The 24271-nt window shown below is 41.3% G+C and overlaps 1 protein-coding gene across 6 annotated transcripts in view; it reads left to right on the forward strand.

The window, feature by feature from the left end:
- Nucleotides 1-24271, forward strand: part of LOC142158094 (uncharacterized) — a 129637-nt gene that overhangs the window by 66161 nt on the left and 39205 nt on the right. For all 6 annotated transcript variants that reach the window (XM_075211726.1, XM_075211723.1, XM_075211724.1 and 3 more), the window contains 4 exons: nt 7378-7469; nt 7578-7692; nt 8994-9164; nt 12083-12153. In XM_075211726.1, coding sequence (XP_075067827.1) covers nt 7378-7469; nt 7578-7692; nt 8994-9164; nt 12083-12153 — 449 coding nt within the window. The remainder of the gene's footprint in view (nt 1-7377; nt 7470-7577; nt 7693-8993; nt 9165-12082; nt 12154-24271) is intronic.

The raw sequence follows: 24271 nt of genomic DNA on the forward strand, positions 1-24271 counted from the left end.
CGACTATGTCATTTACTAACCCCTTTTGCATCTTATTTTGTGTCCCTTACATCTGTTGTCAGTCTGATGCTCACAGATTTGGAATGATCGATGGAGTCTTTTGTATAGCTGTGTTTGTGTTGATTTTTGCTATGGGCGATGGGTTGGCTGGAAAGTTCCTTATATACAGTGACATTATTCATTAAAACAAGGTTAACTTTTGTAGACAGGATAGTAAAATAAGCAACAAATCAACTGCATTTATAGTCATCAGTTATGTAAACTGTCTTCCTCCATATAAACATTCATTTCAACTGCTGTCCAAGCAGGTAATATAAAGGGGTCTATTAAGCAAGTGGTGGAGCCAAAATGATCTTTCACCACTTTTTTTTATTTAACTAAGGGCTAACATAGTAGAAATCAGAGATTTCTCCGGCCTTAACCTAATTTCTGCAGCTTTGCGCTCTCCCCATAGTTGTCAGGTTGGAGTAAGGCTGGGTACACATTAGAGAAAATTTCTTCCGATGCGATATTGTTAACGATCTACCAATGACTGGAAAAGAAAAAGTCCCGATTAGCAGCCGATTCATGTGTACACACTAATCACGTTTTACAAGGTTTACAGTCAGATCTGTGCTCTTCATCTGTCATAACCATCAGCTGAAAAGATCGTAACTCTGCACACTCCATAGAGTCGGTCCTGAGTACATACACACGGAAGAATTGGAACAACTTCATTCCAATGTTGAACCAAATTTTTAATCCAGTTTAAAAGTCAAAATCAAACGAGACAATGTGCTTTGGAACGATAATCGTTCATCGATAAACGAACAGTCGTTTATAGATTGATTGGTCCGATATTCGGCTGATAAACCTATAGGGCCTCAGTCATTAAGGAGAGCAAGGCAAAAAAAGGAGTAAATCTGATCCTGGACAAACCATGTTACAATGCAACAGGTGCAAATTAGTTTATTATTTTGCACATAAGTTAAATACAGGCTGTTTTTCCATGTAGCACACAAATACTTGATAGCTTTATTTTTACACTGAAATTTAAAGTTGATCTAGGACATGCCCTACCTATACTTGCCAACCTTCTTCGGCTCTCTTCCGGGAGCCTTGCAGTGGAGGTGGGCGTGAGGGGGGCGGGGCGGCCAAAATCGTGTCATTTTGGCCCCGCCCCCAGTGATGTCATGACGCGTCATTTGACAGCGGGACCTAATCGGGAATCGCGGCGTTTGGGACCTAATTCTGCCCACTTCACTAGGAAGTGGGCACTTCCTAGTGAAGTGGGCAGAATTTGGGAGATTGCCACACTCACCCGGGAGTCCGGGAGACACTCGCAAAATGCGGGAGTCTCCCGGACATTCCGGGAGAGTTGGCAAGCATGGCCCTACCCCAACTATAAATCTGTCCCCACATTTAAAATTTACCTCCCCCTCTAATGCAACATGGTTTTGCCCAGGTGCAAAGTTACTTATTTTTTTATGCTTTGCACTCCTTAATGACTCGGGCCCCTAGTGTGTACCCAGCCACTTGTCTTTTTCAGTGGGAAACAATTGAGGGAAAGTGGTTTGTGCATAGAACTTTCTCCATTCTCTGCAAATGTTAGGCTTCCGGTGAGTAGGAAGAAATGTTCGCAGAGGACGGAGGTCTTTGCCGGGGCTAGCAGAGCAGACCTGACGTGGTAATTAAATTAATATGAAGTTACCTTCAGCATACAGTAAATAGACCCCACAGTATGTAAAATAATGTATTTAAAAATCTTAAAATGAAAAGGTTCGATGCTTGTCATGGAAGTGGCCTAAATGACTCCTTAATTTCCAGAGTCCTACATGAGCTGAAATAAAGGTATCATGGGAGAGGAAAAGAGAAGGTAAAATGTGGAGGTGGTTATAATGTGATAGGACACAGTGCTCTGAGTTTTTAGAACAGTGAACAAAACCTGCAATCACTGCATAAAAGGGCTACAGAAATGGACCATGAGAGTGCTCGTTGGGGAGCAAATCTATTCATGCACTGGGTGTATAAATAGAGGCAGCTATGCACGAAAATTATCTTTACTGTAGTTTCAGAATGAGTCAACTTGTATTTCAGGCTTAGCTGCACCTAGCAGAATGCCTTATTTGTCAGTAAAAGGAACGCCTATTTACGGCAATAACCATCAAGACTTTGTGGAGGGTCACTTCACTGGTTGAGTTGGAGTGCACAGAGCTCCTCAGTTTCTTATAATGCTCCCAACATTCCGCCTGACAATACACGTGCGCCTATGTTTCCGTTATAGGAACTGTCCCCAGAAAATCATTCTATCTACTATTTAGTAGAGTAAGTGAAAGCATCACTTCAAGGTCCATCCTACTATCAGTTCAGAGCTACTCCATTAAGTTCAACTTTTCTGTTTTTCTCCTAAGATGCTGATTGTTTTAGCTCATTCAGTCATTAATCAGAGAGCGTGGACATCTGGAACGTCCTTATTGCAAGTGTCTCTTTTGTGGGTTTGACATTTTTTGTAATTAGTTAAAATGCATCTATAAATGGAGCTCAGAAAACTGTCATTTCTACATGCAAACTAAGGGCCTGATTCACTTCTGACATATGTCCATTTGCGCAGCGTATCTTGCGGGAAATTGCTCTGCACATGCCCAGAAAAGGACCTTACTCCAGTGAACACATTTGCATGCAATTCATGTCTGAATGCAACTGACACTGACGACTGCCTGCATCTTGAGAAGCAAACCCAGGGCGGAAATGGGTGGATTAATGTAGGTCATGTACAGTAAGGGGCTTGCTGAGGTGTTCCAACGCAGAAGGGGAAAGTTCAAGTCCCGGGCTTCTCGGAAGTGGTTGCAGAGCTGGATTAAGGTTTTGGGGGGCCCGGGGCACTTAAGACAGGGGGGCCCCATATTGTCGAATATGATATTAATTTTAAACAAATAAACAGGCAATGCTATGTGCACTACTGTTAGATGCACACAACTCTGCCTTTACAAGCATAACAGTGTGAAGTAGGACATATCTCCCAACTATCCTTGTAGTCAGACCAAATCCTGACTAAGTGAGACAGTCACCCAAATTCTGGACAGTCCCACCATATTGAGAACAGTTGGAAGATGGTCCTGGTCTCCCCTACCTGCTGTTGTCGCTTTCACCACCTGTGGCTGCTGGTGTCTTAAGCTCAGTTGCCGTTTGTGTAGATTCTGGGATGTCGGGGCCCTATTTTGAATCAAAAACAGGTACATAAAGTTTAGGAGTCCCCAAAGAGTCCTGTTAATAAATCAATAGCACCCCCTTTAATAATTAGGCCTCCCTCCCTGCAACCAGCCCCAAATTTGGAATTAAATTAATACTATTCACTTTTAATAATAGAACTATTTGCCCCAAGCAGCCCCGACATTAAATTAATAGCGTACACATTTAATAAACTTATTTCCCTCCCCACCAAACAGCCTGGTATAAATGAATAGAGTTTACATGTAATAAATAAACCTATTTTTCAAAACCATTGCCAACATTTTATAATTCATATTCACATTTAATAAATAGCACTCCTCCCCAAACTCAAGCACACATTAAATACCTCACAATCACTCCACAAATAATTAACAAAATAACCTTACTATATGTAAGTATATATTGGTTATCCCTAACAGCCTAGTCCAGCTAAGCACTAGCAGGACTGATTTGTTGCAAGGCAACAGAGCTAGCATGGAGGCATATTACATTTTGTACATTATGCCATAATTTTGTAATTTTTACCATAATGCCCACTTTTAGAAAAGCTACTTCCCTGGGGCATGGAGAGAGGGTCCACAATAAATAGACAATCTAGGTCTGAGCACATCGTACTTCTCTGTTCTCCATTTATATCCCCAACATCCCACTCCTCAATCCTCTTCATCTTAATTCTCTATCTTCCCTCTCACTCCTCATTCCCCACCTACTTAGCATCTTCAACCCCCTTCTCATCAGCGTTGGTTTCCCTTCCTGGGTTGTCACTCTGCAACCCCCTCTATTTGTATATTCACCCCCTCCTTGTCCATAATCACCCCCTCTCCTTGTCCATAAATCACCCCTTCTCCTTGTCCATAAATCATTCCCTCCTTGTCCATAAATCACCCCCTCCTTGTCCATAAATCACCCCCTCCTTGTCCATAAATCACCCCTTCCTTGTCCATAAATCACCCCCTCTCCTTGTCTATAAATCACCCCCTCTCCTTGTCTATAAATCACCCCTTCTCCTTGTCCATAAATCACCCCCTCCTTGTCCATAAATCACCCCCTCCTTGTCCATAAATCACCCCTTCCTTGTCCATAAATCACCCCCTCCTTGTCCATAAATCACCCCTTCCTTGTCCATAAATCACCCCCTCCTTGTCCATAAATCACCCCTTCCTTGTCCATAAATCACCCCCTCCTTGTCCATAAATCACCCCTTCCTTGTCCATAAATCACCCCCTCCTTGTCCATAAATCACCCCTTCCTTGTCCATAAATCACCCCCTCCTTGTCCATAAATCACCCCCTCCTTGTCCATAAATCACCCCTTCCTTGTCCATAAATCACCCCCTCCTTGTCCATAAATCACCCCTTCCTTGTCCATAAATCACCCCCTCCTTGTCCATAAATCACCCCTTCCTTGTCCATAAATCACCCCCTCCTTGTCCATAAATCACCCCCTCCTTGTCCATAAATCACCCCCTCCTTGTCCATAAATCACCCCTTCCTTGTCCATAAATCACCCCCTCCTTGTCCATAAATCACCCCTTCCTTGTCCATAAATCACCCCCTCCTTGTCCATAAATCACCCCTTCCTTGTCCATAAATCACCCCCTCCTTGTCCATAAATCACCCCTTCCTTGTCCATAAATCACCCCCTCCTTGTCCATAAATCACCCCTTCCTTGTCCATATATCACCCCCTTCCTTGTCCATAAATCACCCCCTCCTTGTCCATAAATCACCCCCTCTCCTTGTCCATAAATCACCCCCTCCTTGTCCATAAATCACCCCTTCCTTGTCCATAAATCACCCCCTCCTTGTCCATAAATCACCCCTTCCTTGTCCATAAATCACCCCCTCCTTGTCCATAAATCACCCCTTCCTTGTCCATAAATCACCCCCTCCTTGTCCATAAATCACCCCTTCCTTGTCCATAAATCACCCCCTCCTTGTCCATAAATCACCCCTTCCTTGTCCATAAATCACCCCCTCCTTGTCCATAAATCACCCCTTCCTTGTCCATAAATCACCCCTTCCTTGTCCATAAATCACTCCCTCCTTGTCCATAAATCACCCCTTCCTTGTCCATAAATCACCCCCTCTCCTTGTCCATAAATCACCCCCTCTCCTTGTCCACAATTATCCCCTTCATTTTCATAATTGCCTCCTCCTCTGGCTGAAACACACACAGACACAGTCACACACACACAGAAAGTCTCACACAGTCACACAAACACACACACAGTCACACACACAGAAAGTCACACACACACAGCAGATCTTAACTTACCTTATCCCCCACAGACAGGCAGGGCAGATCTTCTCTGCTCCTCCTCACACTGTCATCTACACGGCAGCTAAGGAAGCCCAGAACACTCAAAAAAAAAAAAAGCAAAAGCATGCTTGTGCTTATAGTGCCAAGAGAGCACTTAAAAACGGAACCCTGTGCTGCCCCTTGTAGACTGACATTTGGGGGCAGCAAAAAGAGCCACAGCTGGTCCCGGGGGGCCCCCTGAGAGAGGGGGGCCCGGGGCACATGCCCCCTGTGCCCCCCCCTTAATCCGGCCCTGAGTGGTTGGGTTCAGACATATCATTTGCACCAGGTCAGGGCAGGTGTAAATGCTGACTGTCAAAGCATAGTCTTTGTTTTAAAAACTACGGGCCTGTTTCATTAAGGATCTTAAATGAAGAAGTTTCTTATTAAAGTCTCCTGGACAAAACCATGTTACAATCCAAGGGGTGCAAATTAGTTTTCTGTTTTGCACTTAACTTAAATACTGACTTTTTTTTCATGTAGCACACAAATATCAACTTTAAATTTCAGTGTACAAATAAGCTATCAAGTATTTGTGTGCTACATGATAAAACGGTCAGTATTTAACTTATGTGCAAAACAGAAAACTAATTTGCACCCCTTGCATTGTAACATGGTTTTGTCCAGGAGACTGAAATAAGAAACTTCTTAATTTAAGATCCTTAATGAATCAGACCCTACATGTATGCATGCCACTAGGTAGCATAGGACATGTGTATGTAAGATAGACTATAGTATGCATTAAAAGCATCTTTATTTACGTATTTAATGTTAAACAAAAAATTGGAAAAAAAAGTTGTTGTTTTTTTTACATATTTTTATTAACGATTATACTGTGATACTGTTAAGAGTTGTTCATTTATGTTATAATCCAATTTTCTTTTAATGCGTTCTGATGTGACCTTATATTGCACAGATGTTTGTGCGCCTGTTATGTGTGTTCGTAAAGCAAGTAACGGTTAGGCAGAGCGTGTCTACACCCAGATTCAAATCGAAACATATCTGGAGATACGATTGAATTTGAGTACAGTCGGGACTACACACAAATTCCATGCTCTTCTTTTTAATCGAAATTTGCGTCTGACTATGAATCGAGCTTTAAATGTGTTTGTATAAAATCAGGGGCAATTAGCACTGCAGGAGGTGACTTTTTGCACTGTTATGAGAACATTCATTTTATTGAACTTTGGTTATCTTATATTACTATTTCCCCAGAATCACTCTCTCATCTCCAATTGGCATAGCAGATTACTGTTTTTTACTGGATGGAAGTGTATTATCGATCTTTGTTGCCCCCGTTTGTATACACTAGGACTTTTTCATTGTTTTTCATTATGTCTTTTATTGCTGTTTTATTTTTATTTTAGTTGTTTTTGCACCTTGGATTGCAATTCTGTTTTTTTAACCTTGTATTTTACTATTTGTATTAGTTTTTGCTTTGATTGGTCTAATAAATGTATTCCTTATATCCATTGGGGCACCTCTTAGGTGAACAATTATTTTGTCTTGTTCAATTGGTGTATGTATGTATGTATATATATGTATATATATATATATATATATATATATGCAACATGGTGACTTAGTTCATTTGCATCTACACAATTGCCACTTATATTCTGGTCATAGAGTATGTTTTGGCTGTCACATAGCCTACTATAGCTCTTTCAATCATGCTAAGGGTCAATGAGCGCCTAACCATTTTCCAATCATTGTATGTCCGTTAAGGTTAAGTGCAGCTCTTGCAACATTAGGGAGTAGAGCGCAACCCCATATCCTGTTTTTTGCACTGTTATAAAATACCCTGTTAGTGCTGCGTGATGTGCGTGCCGCTAACTTTCTGCTTCTGTCCCACATTCTGCTCCAGCTAGAAGTCATCGTCCAGTCCCGGCAGCTAGACATTATCATGCACCCAGTTATCCAGAAATTAATTGAAGTCAAATGGAATTTTTTTGGCAGGTAAGCCTTGGGACCGCTTCATTCAGCTAATTGATAATGCCTGCGGGCAAATCTCTCTCTCTCAGCTGCTTGAGATGAAAGCCGTCTCTGTGCTCTCTCCCCCTGCAGAAAGAGAATTGCTATAATGTTGTCACTGAATCTTCTATTCATCATATCCTGGACAGCTTTGGGTATCGCGTCCTCGCTGCCAAGAACAGAGGATGCCCCTTACAAATTTCCAGAGGTATGTCATGCCATGTGCGAGGAGAGAAAGGGATTACACTGCAGAGTCTCCGGAAACACAAATATATAAATAAGCACTTCCTACACGGTAGAGGAAAGTATCTGCGCATTATTCTGCTACTTTATACTATCAATATAATAATGATAACTTTTAAAGAGGTCCCTTTACTCTCTGACTCAAAGCTGCATCCCCTGCTTAGCTGGCACACAGCTGCTTATGAGTAAACATCTGGTAGTATCTTATTTTATCCTCTATAACATTTTTGTATTTTATAGAGGATTTGTAAACATGTTTTTCTCACTTTTGTCTACGTTTTGGTAAAAACAGATTTTTAACGTTTCACACTAAACGCTGCCATATTCTACCATGTTGGCCCACAGGGCAAGTGATTGTTCTACAAAACATAAAAAATTTGAGTATATACGAATGATTGACCACCTGATACACCTCAAAAGGACCACACTTTATCCTTATTATCAGTAATAAAACAATACAAAACAATCGTATTGTTTCATTTGACTTTTAAACCGGACTAAAAATCTCGTTCAACGATGGAACGATGTTGTAACCAATTCTGCAGTGTGTAAGCACTCATGACCGGCAGTGTCCATAGATCTCTATGCAGTGTGCAGAGTCACCATCTTTTTAGCTTAAGGTTATGACAGATGAAGAGCACAGATCTGAAGGTAAAACGTGTATAGTGTGTACACATGGATCGGCTGCTGATCTGGACTTTCAGTTATTGGTAAAATCAGTAACAATATCACATCAGGAGACATTTTCTGTAGTGTGTACCCAGCCTTAGAGTCTATAACAGTGTTGGCTAACTTGTGACACTCCAGGTGTTGTGAAACTACAAGTCCCAGCATACCCTTCCAGCAATAAGCTGCTATATATTGGCAAAGCATGCTGGGACTTGTAGTTTCACAACACCTGGAGTGTCACAGGTTAGCCAACACTGGTCTATAACATGTAAATCTGACAATACAGCAGGATGTAGCTGGGGGCCACAGGTGAGGACTCGGAGGGCCACCTCTTGCCTATCACTGGTATACACAAGCAAATAATGCTTTTGTCTATCTCAAAATACACAGCACGATACTACTCATTTTCAGAGATCACCATGGCAACCATAACATTGCGGGGAAATCAAGACAATGCAAGTCATCACTCCCAATACCAATGACATATGTTTATTGGGTTAAAGTCCACTTTAAATATATTGCTATGGATATTGGTAGGGTTTTATGCCAAATAAGCCACACATGAGTAAAGTCCTATCTCGTATTTCTTCATTATAGGACAGCTGGAGGATTATTGTCATTTTCATCGCACTGGGCCTAACGTTTTATCAGATCGGGGAGGAATTCAAAGAAATCTATCAGTCAAAGATCAAAATTAAGCTCTGGAAAGAATGGAGGAAAAAGGAACTTGAAAAAGATCTGAAATACTGTCATCCAATGTGGCCAGAGGTATACTGTTATATGATAGAGTTTCCATGTGTGTAGCCATAATGGCAATAGCTTATTTACTTCCTATGGGACTTATTTACAGTTTCCTTGTGCACAGCTATAATGGTAACAGTTTATTTACTTCCTAAATGGCTGATTTACAGTTAGGAGCGAATCAAGCCGTTGGGTGCACAATGTGCACTTGGAAAAACAATTTTGTGCAGCAGAGGGGAAAACTTAAAATGCGCAAACTGATTTGTGAGATGTGAGGTGGCGCGGTCTCGCCCAAATCTAAAATGCAATATTAAAATTAGATGACTTAAGGCATCTCTAACATATGTGTTTTTCAGCCGTATCACTTGCGCCAGCTACAGGTGAGGTGTAAGTGCCGTGTGATAGTGATGACGGCTGTGTACGCATGATAGCATGCATACAGAGACATGTTTATATTAAGGAGCAACTAAAAAAATGCATTTTATGTACAGTAGACATTATTAACCTCCTGATAAATGTATAAAATAAATTATTTTTTTAATGCTTTTTAATTAATGATTATTTTATTAATAGGTTACAATAATTGTTGTTTTTTTTTTTGTGTAATATAAAGTCTCTTGAGACTTTATATTACACAATGTACTGTTTGTATCCCAGGGGCAAACGCAGTATTTGTAGAGGGGGGTTTTCACCCCACGCCACCAGTGGGCGTGACCAGCATGCATGGGGGCGGGGCTATAATTTTATACAGTGCTTGGCTGCTCTCCAACTCTTCCTATCCCCATAATATACATGGGCAATGCTGCGTGCGCTACTGTTAGGTGCACGCAGCTCTCTGTTTTCGAGCAGAGCTGTGTGAAGCGGGGGCAGGGTCCAGCCACCTCAATTATACAGTGCCCCAGGCTTGGAGGGTAGTTTCCAGGCACTAGAGAACCCCCCCTCGGTTTGCCTATGTATCCTACACGGTGTCTGTCTCAATAGTGCAAGTGTAGTATGTGCAGAGCGCACCTAGACCTGTATTCAACAAGAGATGTTTCTTTATATCCGCTTGCAGTAGAATACAGATGTGTGTATGCCTAATTATGTGCATCTTTAAAATAACACTCCTTACGTTTGTTTTGCATGCATTAATGAATCTAGCCCTGAATGTCTGGTTCTGTGTTTAATTTGTCCACATTGTACAGGTCAGCTGATCGTTATTCAGACCAAATGGCTGAATCCCATGGGACCTATTATTGTGGTTGGTTGATGACCGCATTTGTTTGAGGTCACCGGCCAAGTGCAATTTCAGCCTCAGACAAAAGGATGGATTTTAATTAATCCTAGCCAACACACAGTAACCGCGTGCCATCTCTCTCACAGAACATAATAACCAGTCTGTGGTTAAAGTGTTAATAAACAAGTTCAAATCTGTTTCTACTGCAGGTGTTAAATATTTATGATAAAAATTATGACTATTTCTCTTACCTGGGGCTAATGCAATACCCATATTATACGATAGGGGGTGCTGTCAATGATATGTCATATTTTTAATGATAAAAAGGACAAAACCACTGAAATGTCATTGTGAAACTGTAGACACACAAATAACAGAATTAATGCAGAGTAGCTGATAATCAGCACAAACGTTTATCCAATATACATTGAAAAAGGGCAGCACGGTGGCTCAGTGGTTAGCACTTCTGTCTTACAGCACTGGGGTCATGAGTTCAATTCCCGACCATGGCCTTATCTGTGTGGAGCTTGTATGTTCTCCCCGTGTTTGCGTGGGTTTCCTCCGGGTGCTCCGATTTCCTCCCACACTTCAAAAACATATTGGTAGGTTAATTAGCTGCTAACAAATTGACCCTAGTCTGTGTGTCTGTCTGTGTGTTTCTGTGTTAGGGAATTCAGACTGTAAGCCCCAATGGGGCAGGGACTGATGTGATTGAGTTCTCTGTACAGCGCTGCGGAAATAGTGGCGCTATATAAATTAATGGTGATGATGATGATGATGATGATGATGAAAAAGTCAAATGTAGACATTCTAAAGCCATTTAAAATTTCTCAAAGGAAGACCACACATGGATGCTGCCCATAGTATAGCAGAGGAGAACCTAAAGCAGTGTAGATAGCGGGCTGCTAAAAATAAAATAATTTGCTAAAGCTGCATTCAGCGTTAATAGAACGTATCCGCTCTCACCTGGTGCCTACTTACTGTTATACTGTATGCAGGAAACAGAATGGATAAATGCTGAGTTCCTAAGGTTGAAATACATGAATAAACAAAGAGCTCATGTGATATTATTAAGTATTGACCCATACAATAACATATCATATGATGTTCAGCCAGTTTATCTACACCCCCCTCTATCAGAGCCGTAAATACCTGGTCCCTTAATCGACAATTAATGATTGTCCTCATAATTAATAATGTATCTATTAGAATTCCGTTTATATTCTGAATGACAAGATAGCTCAAACTACATGTGATTTGACCTATCTCACTAAAAAAACTGGCTCTTTTCTGGCGATGTGCATTTTAAAATTATGCGGTTTGTATACCATTAGAGAAAAAATTGTGATGGAATTTAAAACCGTCCTGTTTCAAAACATGTGGTTTTAAGTATCGGTTTGAGCTTTAGTAAATTTCATATTTTCAAAAACGATCATAAAGCCCCAAACAACATGCGATTTTGCATACATGGTATTTTGCTATATATATACCCCGAAATATCCAAGCTCACCCCTATATATACCTCTAATCGGCCTCTAGTAGCACGATATGAAGTCTTTTAGAAGCTGTGATATTACAGTAAATCTAATCATTCTATTAATCTTAAGCTATTTTTGGGGCTATGTTTGTTTGACCGGTGTATTCTTGTGGAATCTCTTACATTTCAGAACTACTTTGTTTTTACAAATGAAAACTTCCCCCCAAAAAATTATCTATTGTTATGTTTTAGGAAAAGGAATATCTGCAAAGTGTTATTGAAGATATACAGGGAATGCAGCCAGCGTACTTCAGAGATTTCTGGTAGGTCAGCCGAAATATCAGGTATTTAACATGGAAGGATGATATTCTGTGAACCGATATCTGTGTAAATCCTCGCAGGTGGTAACTTGATATAGACTATAGAATACTAATGCACTGTGTTTCCTTAATGGATATCTATTCACAATATATCCAGACACAATGAGGAAACACTGATATAGTCTTATTGCTCGAAGTTACATTGTCACAATTCAGTCTATACCAATCTACTAGTAGCTTCTCACAACTGCATCACTTTACAGACGTGACAGCTGGACAAAGATACAATAGTCAAAACATTTTTTACATGAGAGAGACATTAAGGATAATAAATGTTGATGAGGATGATTTATCAACACACCAAATAGAGGTCCAAACAATTCTGTATGGGCAACACAGTGGCACAGTGGTTAGTGTTGCTGCCTGGCAGCGCTGGGGTCAAGTGTTTGATTCTAGACCATGGCCTTATCTGTGTGTGGAGTTTGTTCTCCTCATGTTTGCGGTGGGTTTCCTCCAAGTGCTTCGGTTCCTCCTACACTCCAAGGACATACTGGTAGACTAATTGTCTGCTGACTAAGATTGACCCTACTGTGTGTGCTTGTGTGTTAGGAATTTAGACTGTAAGCTCCAAAGGGGCAGGGACTGATGTGAATGACAAATATCCTCTCTGTGCAATCCTGCATAATTCAGTTACGCTATAAAAAATAAACAAAAATAATAATAAAATCTGCGTGCCAGCATTTTGTGCAACTGATGATCGCACCTTATGCTAGTCTGTCATTGAATAAACATTGTGAAAATGCTGGCAAACACCCTTAAAGTGCCACTGAACCTAACAAACATAGGGGCCGATTCAATTAACAGTGAGGTTCCACTGCAATTTTGGTACAGAAAAAAACATTGCTAATTTTTGCAAGCAAACATTACCATATATTATTACTGTAAACATCCCGTGGAGACACATTGTGTAGGGTTAGTGCCTAATTCATTCTTACCCACTTTTAAAACCTCCCCTCCCGAAACTCCTGTTCATGTGAAAAGCGTAGGAGGGGGCATGCTCCCGTCCCATGGTATGAAAATGACGAAATTCACGGCTAATTGTGTTATCAAGTTCCCCCTCCGCCAAGACCTGGGAGGATGCCTACTCTTCCGGGAGTCCGGGAGTATTTTCCGAAATTCGTGAACCTCCTGGAAATTCCAGGAGAGTAGGGAAGTATGACCTAATTTAATCTCCCCCATATTTAAAAGGCATGTTATTACATTCACAAATATTCCTGTTTTGAACCATAGCACCACTTGAGATACTTGGCCTTGTCTTTCCACTTGTAACCAAGTACAAGCTATTGGTCTCTGTTAAAGGTCATATTATTACACAGCGCTAAACAAAAGAAAAGGTTCTTTCTGTGTCTGAATATTATTAGTTCTGATTGTGAATTAGAAATAAACAAAAGGGTGGGTTGCGCTATCTATATTTATGTAAAGCAGCCAAAGTAGAACCTGCAAGTGTACAGGAGGGAATCTCTACCCTCCCAGAAAGAGCTGATAACGTGGTATATCAGGTTCTAGGCGCTAGAAGGTATAGCATGTATAGCAAGGTGGGTGGTTAATGTTATTTATTGCAACATAATGTACACAGTAAGTTTTCCGGCCGGAAACAGAATAAACTGACATTTGCACTTGGTAAACGGTATGTGAAACAACAAAAAGCAAATAAAAACAAATGATGAAATTGAACCATATCACTCCATACACATCAATTGTCCACTGGGTATTGTAACCCGTATTGTGGAATGTCCGATATGGCAATGTAGACAAATGCCCTTTCAACTTTGTTGATTAGTAGCAAATCAAAATGAGTCAGATGTCCCAAAAGAGTACTGACACTCGAATAGGTGCACTAAGTGGACCTAGAGGCCATGTACATTGTGGCGATGGTGAAGGAATTGTCCAATATAAAGAGATTATCCCAAATAGTCTATGGAAAATCCGAAGTGACTTACTTGGTAACGCTTGATAGTAGATATCCGCTGGTCGGGGGTCCCTCCTATAGTGTGGCGGCGTCTCCTGCCTCTGGTTTATATAGTGGTGCAGGACGCAGACACACAGCCTGTGTGTGGCGGAGGTAGCGTATGCGCGCTCTTAGTATCCCTCGCGGACAGCGGTTGCGTACTCAGTAGGCTGGAGGTGGCGATCTAGCATGCTAGAATAGAGGTGTTGAGTATTTGACAATGCTGAATCAGTAGATGGTAGTGTTATCATCCAAGGCGTTTCGCTCGTGTGCAAAAGGCAGTGCACTTCCTCAGGGATTGTGAATTATACTAGTATATCTGTGCAACCGATAAGGGAATAAGTCCAATGGCCATTTCCTGGAGTAGAGGGGTCACATGACAGCAGACACACAGGCAACAGGAAAAGTCCAGTAGTATAGGCCTACTTGCCAACTCTCCCGGATTCCAGGTGGGTCTCCCGGACTCCCGGGAGAGTATGGCAGCCTCCCGCATCTGCCCACTTCCTAGTGAAGTGGGCAGAATTAGATCCAAAATGCCGCAGGGCCAAAATGCCGCGATTTTTCTGAGACCCTCCCCCCACACGCCCACCTCCCCCCGGCAGCTCCCGGGGGGGAGGTGGCATGTACGAGTATAGGTTCCCTAGCTCGCATCTAGTTTTCTTAAAGGGTGATAATAAGTTCATATTTACCGACTTTGTTTTCTCTCCTCTGTTTCATGATTGAGTCATTTTGCTGCAGGGGGTGGGGCCAAAATGCGGTTGGGCTGTGGTGGGGTCAAAATGATGCCCCCATTCCACCCACTTCACTAGGAAATGTGTAGGATGCTCTCCCAGACATTCCTGTAGAGTAGGCAAGTATGAATAATATATAGAGGTAAATGTATCAAGCTGCGAGTTTCCGACGGGTTTGAAAAGTGGAGATGTTGTTTATTGCAACCAGTCAGGTTCTAGTTATCATTCATTTAACACATTCTACAAGATGATAGCTAGAATCTGATTGGTTGCTATAGGCAACATCTCCACTTTTCAAACCTGCCGGAAACTCGCAGCTTGGTACATTTACCCCATAATGTTAGTTTTCCCACACAGGGTATAAGCAAAATAAAATAGTTACCTGTCCGCAGTCAGTAATGATCAGTCACTGAGCAAAACAGCTCTTATAGGCCAATATATTTGTCACACATGTACCCAAACCAACAGAGCGCAGCAGGCGCTGATGGGCACAGCTGTACTTGGTTTAATAAATAATATCTTGGAAGAGAAAATACATTGATTTACATACAAAGTAATGTATGGTAATGCCCGTCTTGCCTAGCACATAGTATAATATCATCACTAAAGTAGTATGCTTTGTATGGCTTAATCCGTATGGGCTGTCAGCATGCTCCAGCTACGTAATGCCGCTGGGACGTTGTTCTCCCAGAGCCTTATTTCATTTCACTGTCTCCTCGTTTGACTTTGTGCGGTGGTCTGAATCACGCTGACACAGTTTATCAATTTCCCTATTAGTCCTCTGATTATTCTAGCTTTAGCCTGTCTCTTCTCATTCCATCACGCTGACCTAGTGATCTGGCTTATGTATTTATTTATTTATTTTATTCAATTCACGATTCACAGTACTTGGGTTTATTTCTGAGACTATTGATTGCCAGTACATGGTTTTAGGTTGTGCTGTCACATGTAGTCAATCAGATTTCTGCTGGCTGTAAGAACAAAATTATCAAATTCTCTCTCTTTGAGAGCGTACCTTAAGTGTATGAACGTCAACATTGTAACAATGTTAGGAATCCACATAGGTAAGCAGGGAGAGGTGTTTAATCCGTCCTGTGGACAAGAAACTCTATAGACATTCTGAGGCTGCATTTTGTAACACTGCACAACTATATTCGATAAAATGAGGGTGACTTATGACGCTGCAAAATGCAGTACAAATGCTATTTTGTCGTGTCCGTTTTATGCTTGAAGTGCATTGCATAACATATCAAGATGGCGGCAACTGTACAGGGCAGACTTTGGCGCTCCTTTTAATGGGAGAAAATGGGCGGTGTGAAAGCATTGACTTATTGAATGCGGACGACGTCGGCTTCTGTTCCTCCTTTTCCACATTGGATTTACTGTCGTTACTCACCACTCTTACTGGTGCCACTTACCCAATTGTGCCACTCACTCACTGTAAGTGTCAACTGCGCACCGCTACCAACTTCTTACCCCAGCAACAGGGGTCATTTTCTTTGGGGTAGTGAGTGTAGCCCATGCACTGCTAGCTTCGTTAGAGCACCTTTAGGGGGATAATCTCATCTCTTTCTTAATTTCTCAAAAGCATTGCCACCACCTGAGTCATGTTATTGCTTTAGGGTTGCAGATCTTGGCCAGGTCTACCAAGGGTTGACTTTGGAAACCCCTGCCCAACTCTCTACAAATGACTTGTGATAACCTTCTCATATTCACACCGGGATAAGCCACTAGGTATGTTTATTAAAGAGAGGTGTGAAACACCCGATAATCTGTGGGAAGCATATAACAAGTTTAATCCCTGATAGGTTTATAGCGGTTGACATCAATGTAACCATAACATGAGAAGACATATAATGACATTAATACCATATCTGTGCTGGAAAAGGTTGACCAAACAATGGCATTCAATAATGATATTGGATAAAGACTTTCAATGCTAACAACATATGATAATGACCTTAAGAGAAGCATTTGTGACATTAATGAATAGGTTGGCTACACTTGTTAATTGTCTCTATTAATGTTGGAGCAATTATTCAGCCTTGCAGAATGTGGCTGTATATTCGGACCATGTCCTTATGTTAAAGCGATAGGATTGGCTGGTCTCAAAGGGGCATATTCAATTAGCCGTGTTACTGTCAAAAGTAACGCAGCTTGCACACTATTACCGTTATTACGGTAATAGTGCGCATAATTACCGTTATTGCAGTACCTTTAAAGCCGGCTTTCAGCTCACTGCTCAGAGAGCTGCGAGCTGAAATCTGGGTTAGAATTACCGTAATAACGGTAATACTTTTAACGCCACGTTACTTTTGCGAGTAACGTGGCGAATTGAATATGCCCCAAAGAAGGAGATTCTCTTAAACATGCAGATGCACACACTGATTTAGAAAATTTATCAACAGTTGGGGTAATATCTCTGAGCTGTAAAAGATGAGGTAGCATAATTTGTTGGATGTCTTTGCAACAAGTATGAGGAAGAAGATAATTACACTGTCTCTCACATTGAAGAGAATGGAGAATGTAACTCTCAGTTAGAAGAAGACATGTATAATGGGAGTAGTAGTCCCAGCACAGTTAAGGAGATAATGTTAAGGGGACTGTTTCTTGAACCAGCAGTGTGGGGCAGTTCAAGGCTAAATCTCTGGCTCTATAGGGCCACAGTACTTGTAGTTAGCCCTGTGCATGGTGCTGTGCAGTATATAGCAGGTATCTCACACTTGCCATGGAAACTTATCAGGTCTGAAAACACGGATCCAATACCCGGATGCTTTTTCCAGTGACTCTGCTCTAAGGACAGCAATGTAGTAATAGTATTAGTAACAGCAGCGGTACCTGGAACAATGGAAATGGAACTCTCTGCAAACAACAATTCTGGACACCTTGACCTGGATTCCTGCTGGACCTCTAGACTGGCCCTGGGCGACCTCTGGTCTGGACCTAGACTCTCCTTGGACCTTTAGCAGATTGTACTGGATCCATGGCAGCTTATTCCCTAGCAATATTAGACTCCCTTCTGGAATTGACATTACCCTCTGTAAGCCTGGCAGTTTTCTCAAGTAACCTGGCAGCTATCCCTCATAGATTGGCAGCTCTTTCGGCATTCCATGTTATTAGAATGCTCTGCTAGTTTATCACCCTAAGTCTATTAGGATACTGTATACAGTAATATCCATAAATGATCTGTACTAGACTACCCAAAGATACTGCACTTAGGGACTGGTGGGCAAATTTTAGCCCGGGGACAAGACTCGGTTCAGCAGCCTATTATGAACATGTTAAAGAGAATAAATGCAGATAGCCCAGTGACCCAGCCTTAGGTAGCCCCCTATGGCAAGTCCAAGAGGGTAAAAATATGGGTTTTGGATAATAGTTAGTGAATTCTAGTTGGTTGTCAGACTGATGCATCAGACACATGCAGGACTCTAGGTGCAAGTTTAATATTTATCCTTTTCTGTTTCGTTTCGGAATCTTCAAATACAAATAACAGACAATCAAGCGTGAAAGTACTGGAGTCAAACTCTAATCTATCTAGTTCTATTGGAGCATGTACAGTAAGCAGCACCTGGGTCTTTTCTTGGAAACTTGGAAACAACTTTATTGTCAGCGTATTCTGAAACCTGCAATATATACACTTATTGTGCTGTTTTACTCTCTGTTCTGCCAGTCCAGACTGGCCCATGTTGAAGATAGAGGATTCCATAATCAGAGATATCTGTTCTGCCCGGTTGCTGCTATTTTACTCATCCCGAGAGCTGAAAGGTTTATGATGTGGGTTACAAGCCAAACATTGAAAAGTGTCACGCAACAAAATACTGCTCCCTCTTGTAACCCGAGCAGGCGTGCAGCCACTGAAACACTAACAGGGAAGATTACTACGAGCTCTCATTTACGTTAACCTAAAATACATGTTGCTTATATAACAAAAATGTTAATGACTTGACTTGTCTGTGAGACTGCTGAAGGTATATGGCTAATCATTGAGCAAGGCGACGTTTTGTATATTACATGGCTATTGTTGCAGTATGTGAACATTTCAATATAAGAATGTTTCAAGATGTTTTCTTCATATTTGATTAATTTGTATTAAAGTTTAATGGCAGTCATGTTATGTCCAAGGGACAAAAACTGCAGACCTGTGAAATAGGCTAGTGCCTATTTCTAGAAATATACATTTCAAGGTGCACAGCCAGTTCCTCGTTTCTGCAGCCACCACCACAAAAAGGTACCTATATTTGTGGTTCTTCCAGAAAACATGAATGCTGGGAAAAGTAAAAATGTCAAACTCCAACTTACATCCACTATAGGAGCAATCCCTTGTATAATTTAAACGTCTCCTTTTCACTGCTAAAATACTGCAAAGAGTAGTCTGATTGATTGATTGAAGATTGATTTTGGCTGTAGGAAAAGCCGGTATATGGGTCCCTGGGGTTATGAATGGAGAGAGTAGGACGGGCTCCATTTATCAGTCCCATTCCAGGGTTCCAACCTACCAGACACTCTGCTGGTAATCAGGAGTTACTCCAGTGTGATGCTGGTAATAAGCTGCTAGGCATTTCCCTCAATCCTCATCACCTGCAGAGCAGGTCGGATGCCTGCTGAGAGACACTGCCATTGTTACCAGTAAGTGCTGTTGTTTTGTGGGTGTGGAGCATTAGGTCCTTCACTTCAGAGAGGGTGTTCCTGTTGTATTAGTTAGAAGCTGTACAGGCAAGTATTTTTGTTTATGCTTTTGTAGCCGCAGCTGGTAAAGAAAACTAGCTGCGGCTACTGAAACCAAGACACTGGACTGGTGCGATATACTTGGCTCTCATTATAGAATAACTAGTATCTATTTCCTTCATCTCCAGGATAGATTTTATCAAAAATTGTTAGGCCAGTGCTCCTATTTATTTCATCTTTATTCTGCTGAAACCCCATGCCCACCCTATACAGCAATTAGCCTCTGTATAAATGCTGATATAGTACAATATAGGTGCTACACATAGAGATTTCACATTGCTACATGCACACGTAGAAGTTGTGAAGGAAGATCTGTACTTTTGGGATACTTGCCCTCATCTGCGAAAACAAGAGTGACCCAGGGGAGCAAATTGCCCTTCTACCTCCCTTACAACCTCTGCGGTAATGTAAACAATTCTGAATTACTCAGTATGATAAATGTATATAACAAGCCAACCCAACTTCCACACAGTATTAGGTCAACATGCAACCCAGTTCTCAGTGATAAAGCATTTAAAAATAGAGGGAGAAGAAAGCCGCTGGACCCATTAAACTCTTTTCATTCAATGATACATTTCCCCAAGGTAACAGTCTAATTAGCTTTTGATGAGACACTCTTTCTTTCACTTTGCCCAGTGGGTTATACGATGTGCTTGTGCTCTTCCATAGAAAGTAATGTTTCCGTTGTCTGTTTTGAATTTACTTCCTCTGTAGGATGTATAATGTGTATTTGTGTCACAGTGACTAACTGCACACAGCTGTCCAGATGTTGGGTTAACCTGTTCATTGTTGGAGGTAAAACATAAAAGGATAAAGTAGTTAGAACACTTGTGTTTTATTGCTCAGTACACCAGTTGTAATCACTGTCCTAACCTACAATGCAGCTGTGGATTTTTCACTGCTGGGATTTCATTTACAATGGTGTGTTTTACTAAGCTGTGTTTATTTACTATTTTTAGGCACTTTCATAGCAGTGAATGCACCTTGTGTATTGGAACTTTAGCCGTAGAATAACCTTTCATTTAACTGCGTAAGAGCAGCTCTCATCAGCAGCTAGCAATGGTCAAGGTGATATGTCAGTGTATAGATCTAGTTTGTTATATAGTGCATACAGATTTACACTTGTAGATTGTCACATTGGTGTTTAACATCTCTTGGGAACCAGCAGTGATAAGGCTGATTTATTTTCACTTATCACTGCAACTTATCAATAAAATATCATGGGGTCAGTTGAGCTTGGTAAGGTTCACCGTCGGTGTCGGTAGACATGCACATATGTAACCCGGCCAGAATAAGACTTTCAGTTCCACTAATAATTAGAGATGCTCGGGCTCGGTTTCTGGAAAACCGAGCTCACCCAAACATTGGAAATCCCAGTATCGAGCAGGCTCTGTACTTTCCCCATGCCCTCGAAACTGAAAGCGAGGCAAAACGTCATTGTTGCGTCATCGGATCTCGCGAGTTTTGGATTCTATAAGTACGACCCTCCACAGAGATCTTGCACCATTTCACAGAGGGAGACAGAAGGGGTAGCAGGGTTCTTGGCAATCTCTAGTGCAGTTGGGCAGTGTCATATCTAAAACAGAAAGAGGAGGGGTGGCAATTTTCTTAAAAGTCTCCAGTCTCATTCTACTGTGCCAGAAAAGGTGTCAGTGTTTAGTGCTGAAACAGAAATTCAAATATTAGGGATGACAGTGTTTTTAAAAGTCTCCAGTCACATTCTACTGTGTCATAGCTTCCACAGAAATAGGAGAGGTGGCAGTGTTTAGGGCTGAAACAGTAATTGTAATAATAGGGCTGTCAGTGTTCTTAAAAATCTTCAGTAATATTATACTAAGCCATAGCTCATACAGAAACAGGAGGGGTGGCAGTGTCCTTGTCACTCTCCAGTCTCCAGTCACATTGTTCTTTTCACTCTCCAGTCTCAATGCCATTGGTCACACACAAACAGAGGTAGCAGTGTCATTGCCACTCTCCAGTCTTCAGTCACATTGTTCTTGTCACTCTCCAGTCTCAGTCATGATGATACTAATCTCTCTACGTCATGTGCTAAAGCCTATGTGCATAGGAGTTTTAAGTCAGGGAAACAAAAATGTAAAAAATAAAGCTTGTACCTTTTTAAAGAAAAAAACACCTCTCTAATAAAGGTGAAAGTTTACTGTAGAAATACATAAAATTGCCAACATGCCATTCTACCCAAAATATTAATAAGCATACCAGCATCAACTAGCTCCCTTCTATCAGCTAGAACCCAGCACCTGCAATCTACACTGTCATCATCCTCACCCTCATTAGTGTGTACATCATCCTCACACAATACTAATTCATCCCCACTGGAATCCACCATTACAGAAGTCTCTGTAGTTTGATGCAATTGCTGGTAATGGCCTTGCCCGTGGAATTTGTAGTTCATTTTATGACAGAGCTGTCAGGATTTTTGGGCAATTCTTTTAGACCAGACCAAATGTCAAAATGTTCTGCTGAATCATCTGCATCATTCTTGGGTCTCTTAGAAAACCTTAGTTTTTTCCTAGCAGCAGTAGCCTGAGAAACTGAAGGAGGGGACGCTGTCGTGTCAGATACCATTTAGCTGTTAATTTGCTCACTAGGAGCTCATTGCATCTCTTGTGATCTGGGACAGTGGGAAATAAAGAGAAGACATAGCTCTTAGGATCAAGCAAAGTTGCCAAAATGTAGTGATACAATTTCCGGAAGTTAACTCTTGGATCCTGGCGAAACGATTAAAGTACTTCATTCAGTCCAACAAATTTCTTTGTTTCATCTCCTCCTTCAATTTTTCAAGGTGCTTTTCAAAATCTAATTAAGGGAATCACTTTGCTCAAGCTAGCAGTGTCTGAACCCAGTTCACAGGTGACTACTTCGAATCGTTTCAGCACATTGCACAACACGAAAAGTACACCCATTTCTGCAGAAACTCTGTCCCCTTTGAGTTTGATGATTTGTGACTGTCCCACTAAAATCGAGACAGTCGGGAGGTACACATTTGTGTGCACAAATTGACTGCGTCCCTGTAAGAGTCTAGAACAGCACTCTAATACAGAGGGTAGTCTACCTGTTATTTTCCAACTGTTGAGGAACTAAGGGACCTATTTATCAAGGAGGTGATTAAAAAAAATTGCTTATCGTCCTTATTTATCCCAAAAAGAACCCCAAATTTGTACTTCCATGAGTATGGAAGCAAGGAAGATTTTTTTGTTAAATGTAAATATACAAGTTAACCCGTGCATGATACTCATGCATTCTAGTCAAATCAAGCTACTTAAGGTGTTAAAAAGGTTCTTGTCATGCATTTGGGCCTAGCCCAGGCCTCCTCAGGGGAAGAGCGTTACTTCCCGACGCAAGCACCCTTTTTTAACGTGGTTTTGTCCACATGTCACCACCTCATCATTTTTCTCCATCACCTCATCCTTCATCTTTATCGCCACATCTATCCAGATGTCTATCCAGACACAGGGATCTCTCTCAGCGGTCCTGAGTATCACACTCCTCTCGCTCTGTCACCCCCAACAACCACCAACCACTCCCAACTGTCATCCCCAGCAACCACCAACCACTCCCCACTGTCACCCCCGGCAACCACCAACCACTCCCAACTGTCACCCCCGGCAACCACCAACCACTCCCAACTGTCACTTCTCCTTCAAGAAATATATATATATTTTTTTTAAATCTTTATAAACACTTTTAACAATTAACAAATTAAATTAACAAATGAAAAACATCTTAGTATACCAAATTTCAGCCCTTTCTGAGTTTTTTCCCCCACACACATTAAGAATTTAGTAGGTCAGTGTATAACTCCACCCAGCAGGTGGCGCTGCAGCTTGTTTGTTTTTTTTACACACACACACACACACACACACACACACACACACAGTCTAACACACGCCACTAGGCTTTTATATTATAGATAGTTCCTGTCCCTTTCATTAGCAGTACAAGTAAATATGGCAGCTGTTGCATTGTAAACATACAGCCCCTTACCCAGCTGATATGCAAATGCCTTAGCCGGCTAGCATATATACAGAAACTGAAGGCGCAGATTTGGACTTTCAGTTCTTCTAAATAAATATTTTTTAAAAAAAATGATAAAAAATATTTAGACAATTTAAATACATATTTTAAAGTCTTTAAATATTAAAAAATGATTTATTTAAAAAATAAAAGGCACAGGTAATGGCAGTGTTATAGATGGTACATGTAGAGGACGAAGCGAGGAAAAGCCCTACCGCCCTTTCGTAAATCGGCCCCTAAGGGTTTGTACACACAAACCTGGTACTTTGCCCTCACAGAAGATTTAAAGCATGTTTAAAGAGCTCCCCTGCAGCATAGTCCACTATGAACTGAGTGAGGGCTCCCATAGAACTTATTGTTATTATGATAAATTACCATTATATTGTAGCGAGCATTAACCCCCATGATTGATGCAGTCAACATTGGGATTTACGTGAAGAAAATGATGGTCACTGCTTGAATGCCTGATTTTAAGCCCCCTCGTATGTGATATCTAAAAGTCAAGTCCCGGCTTGCTCAATCCCCTTACCTGCCACAACAGCTGGGGAGCTAGAGTACTTGAGCCTGAAATAGCTAAATAGAAGATAACTGTAAGTACATGCTACATGAATATTTATTCCAA

This window comes from Mixophyes fleayi, chromosome 5 (genome assembly GCF_038048845.1).
Source record: "Mixophyes fleayi isolate aMixFle1 chromosome 5, aMixFle1.hap1, whole genome shotgun sequence".
In the NCBI taxonomy this organism is placed as follows: domain Eukaryota; kingdom Metazoa; phylum Chordata; class Amphibia; order Anura; family Limnodynastidae; genus Mixophyes; species Mixophyes fleayi.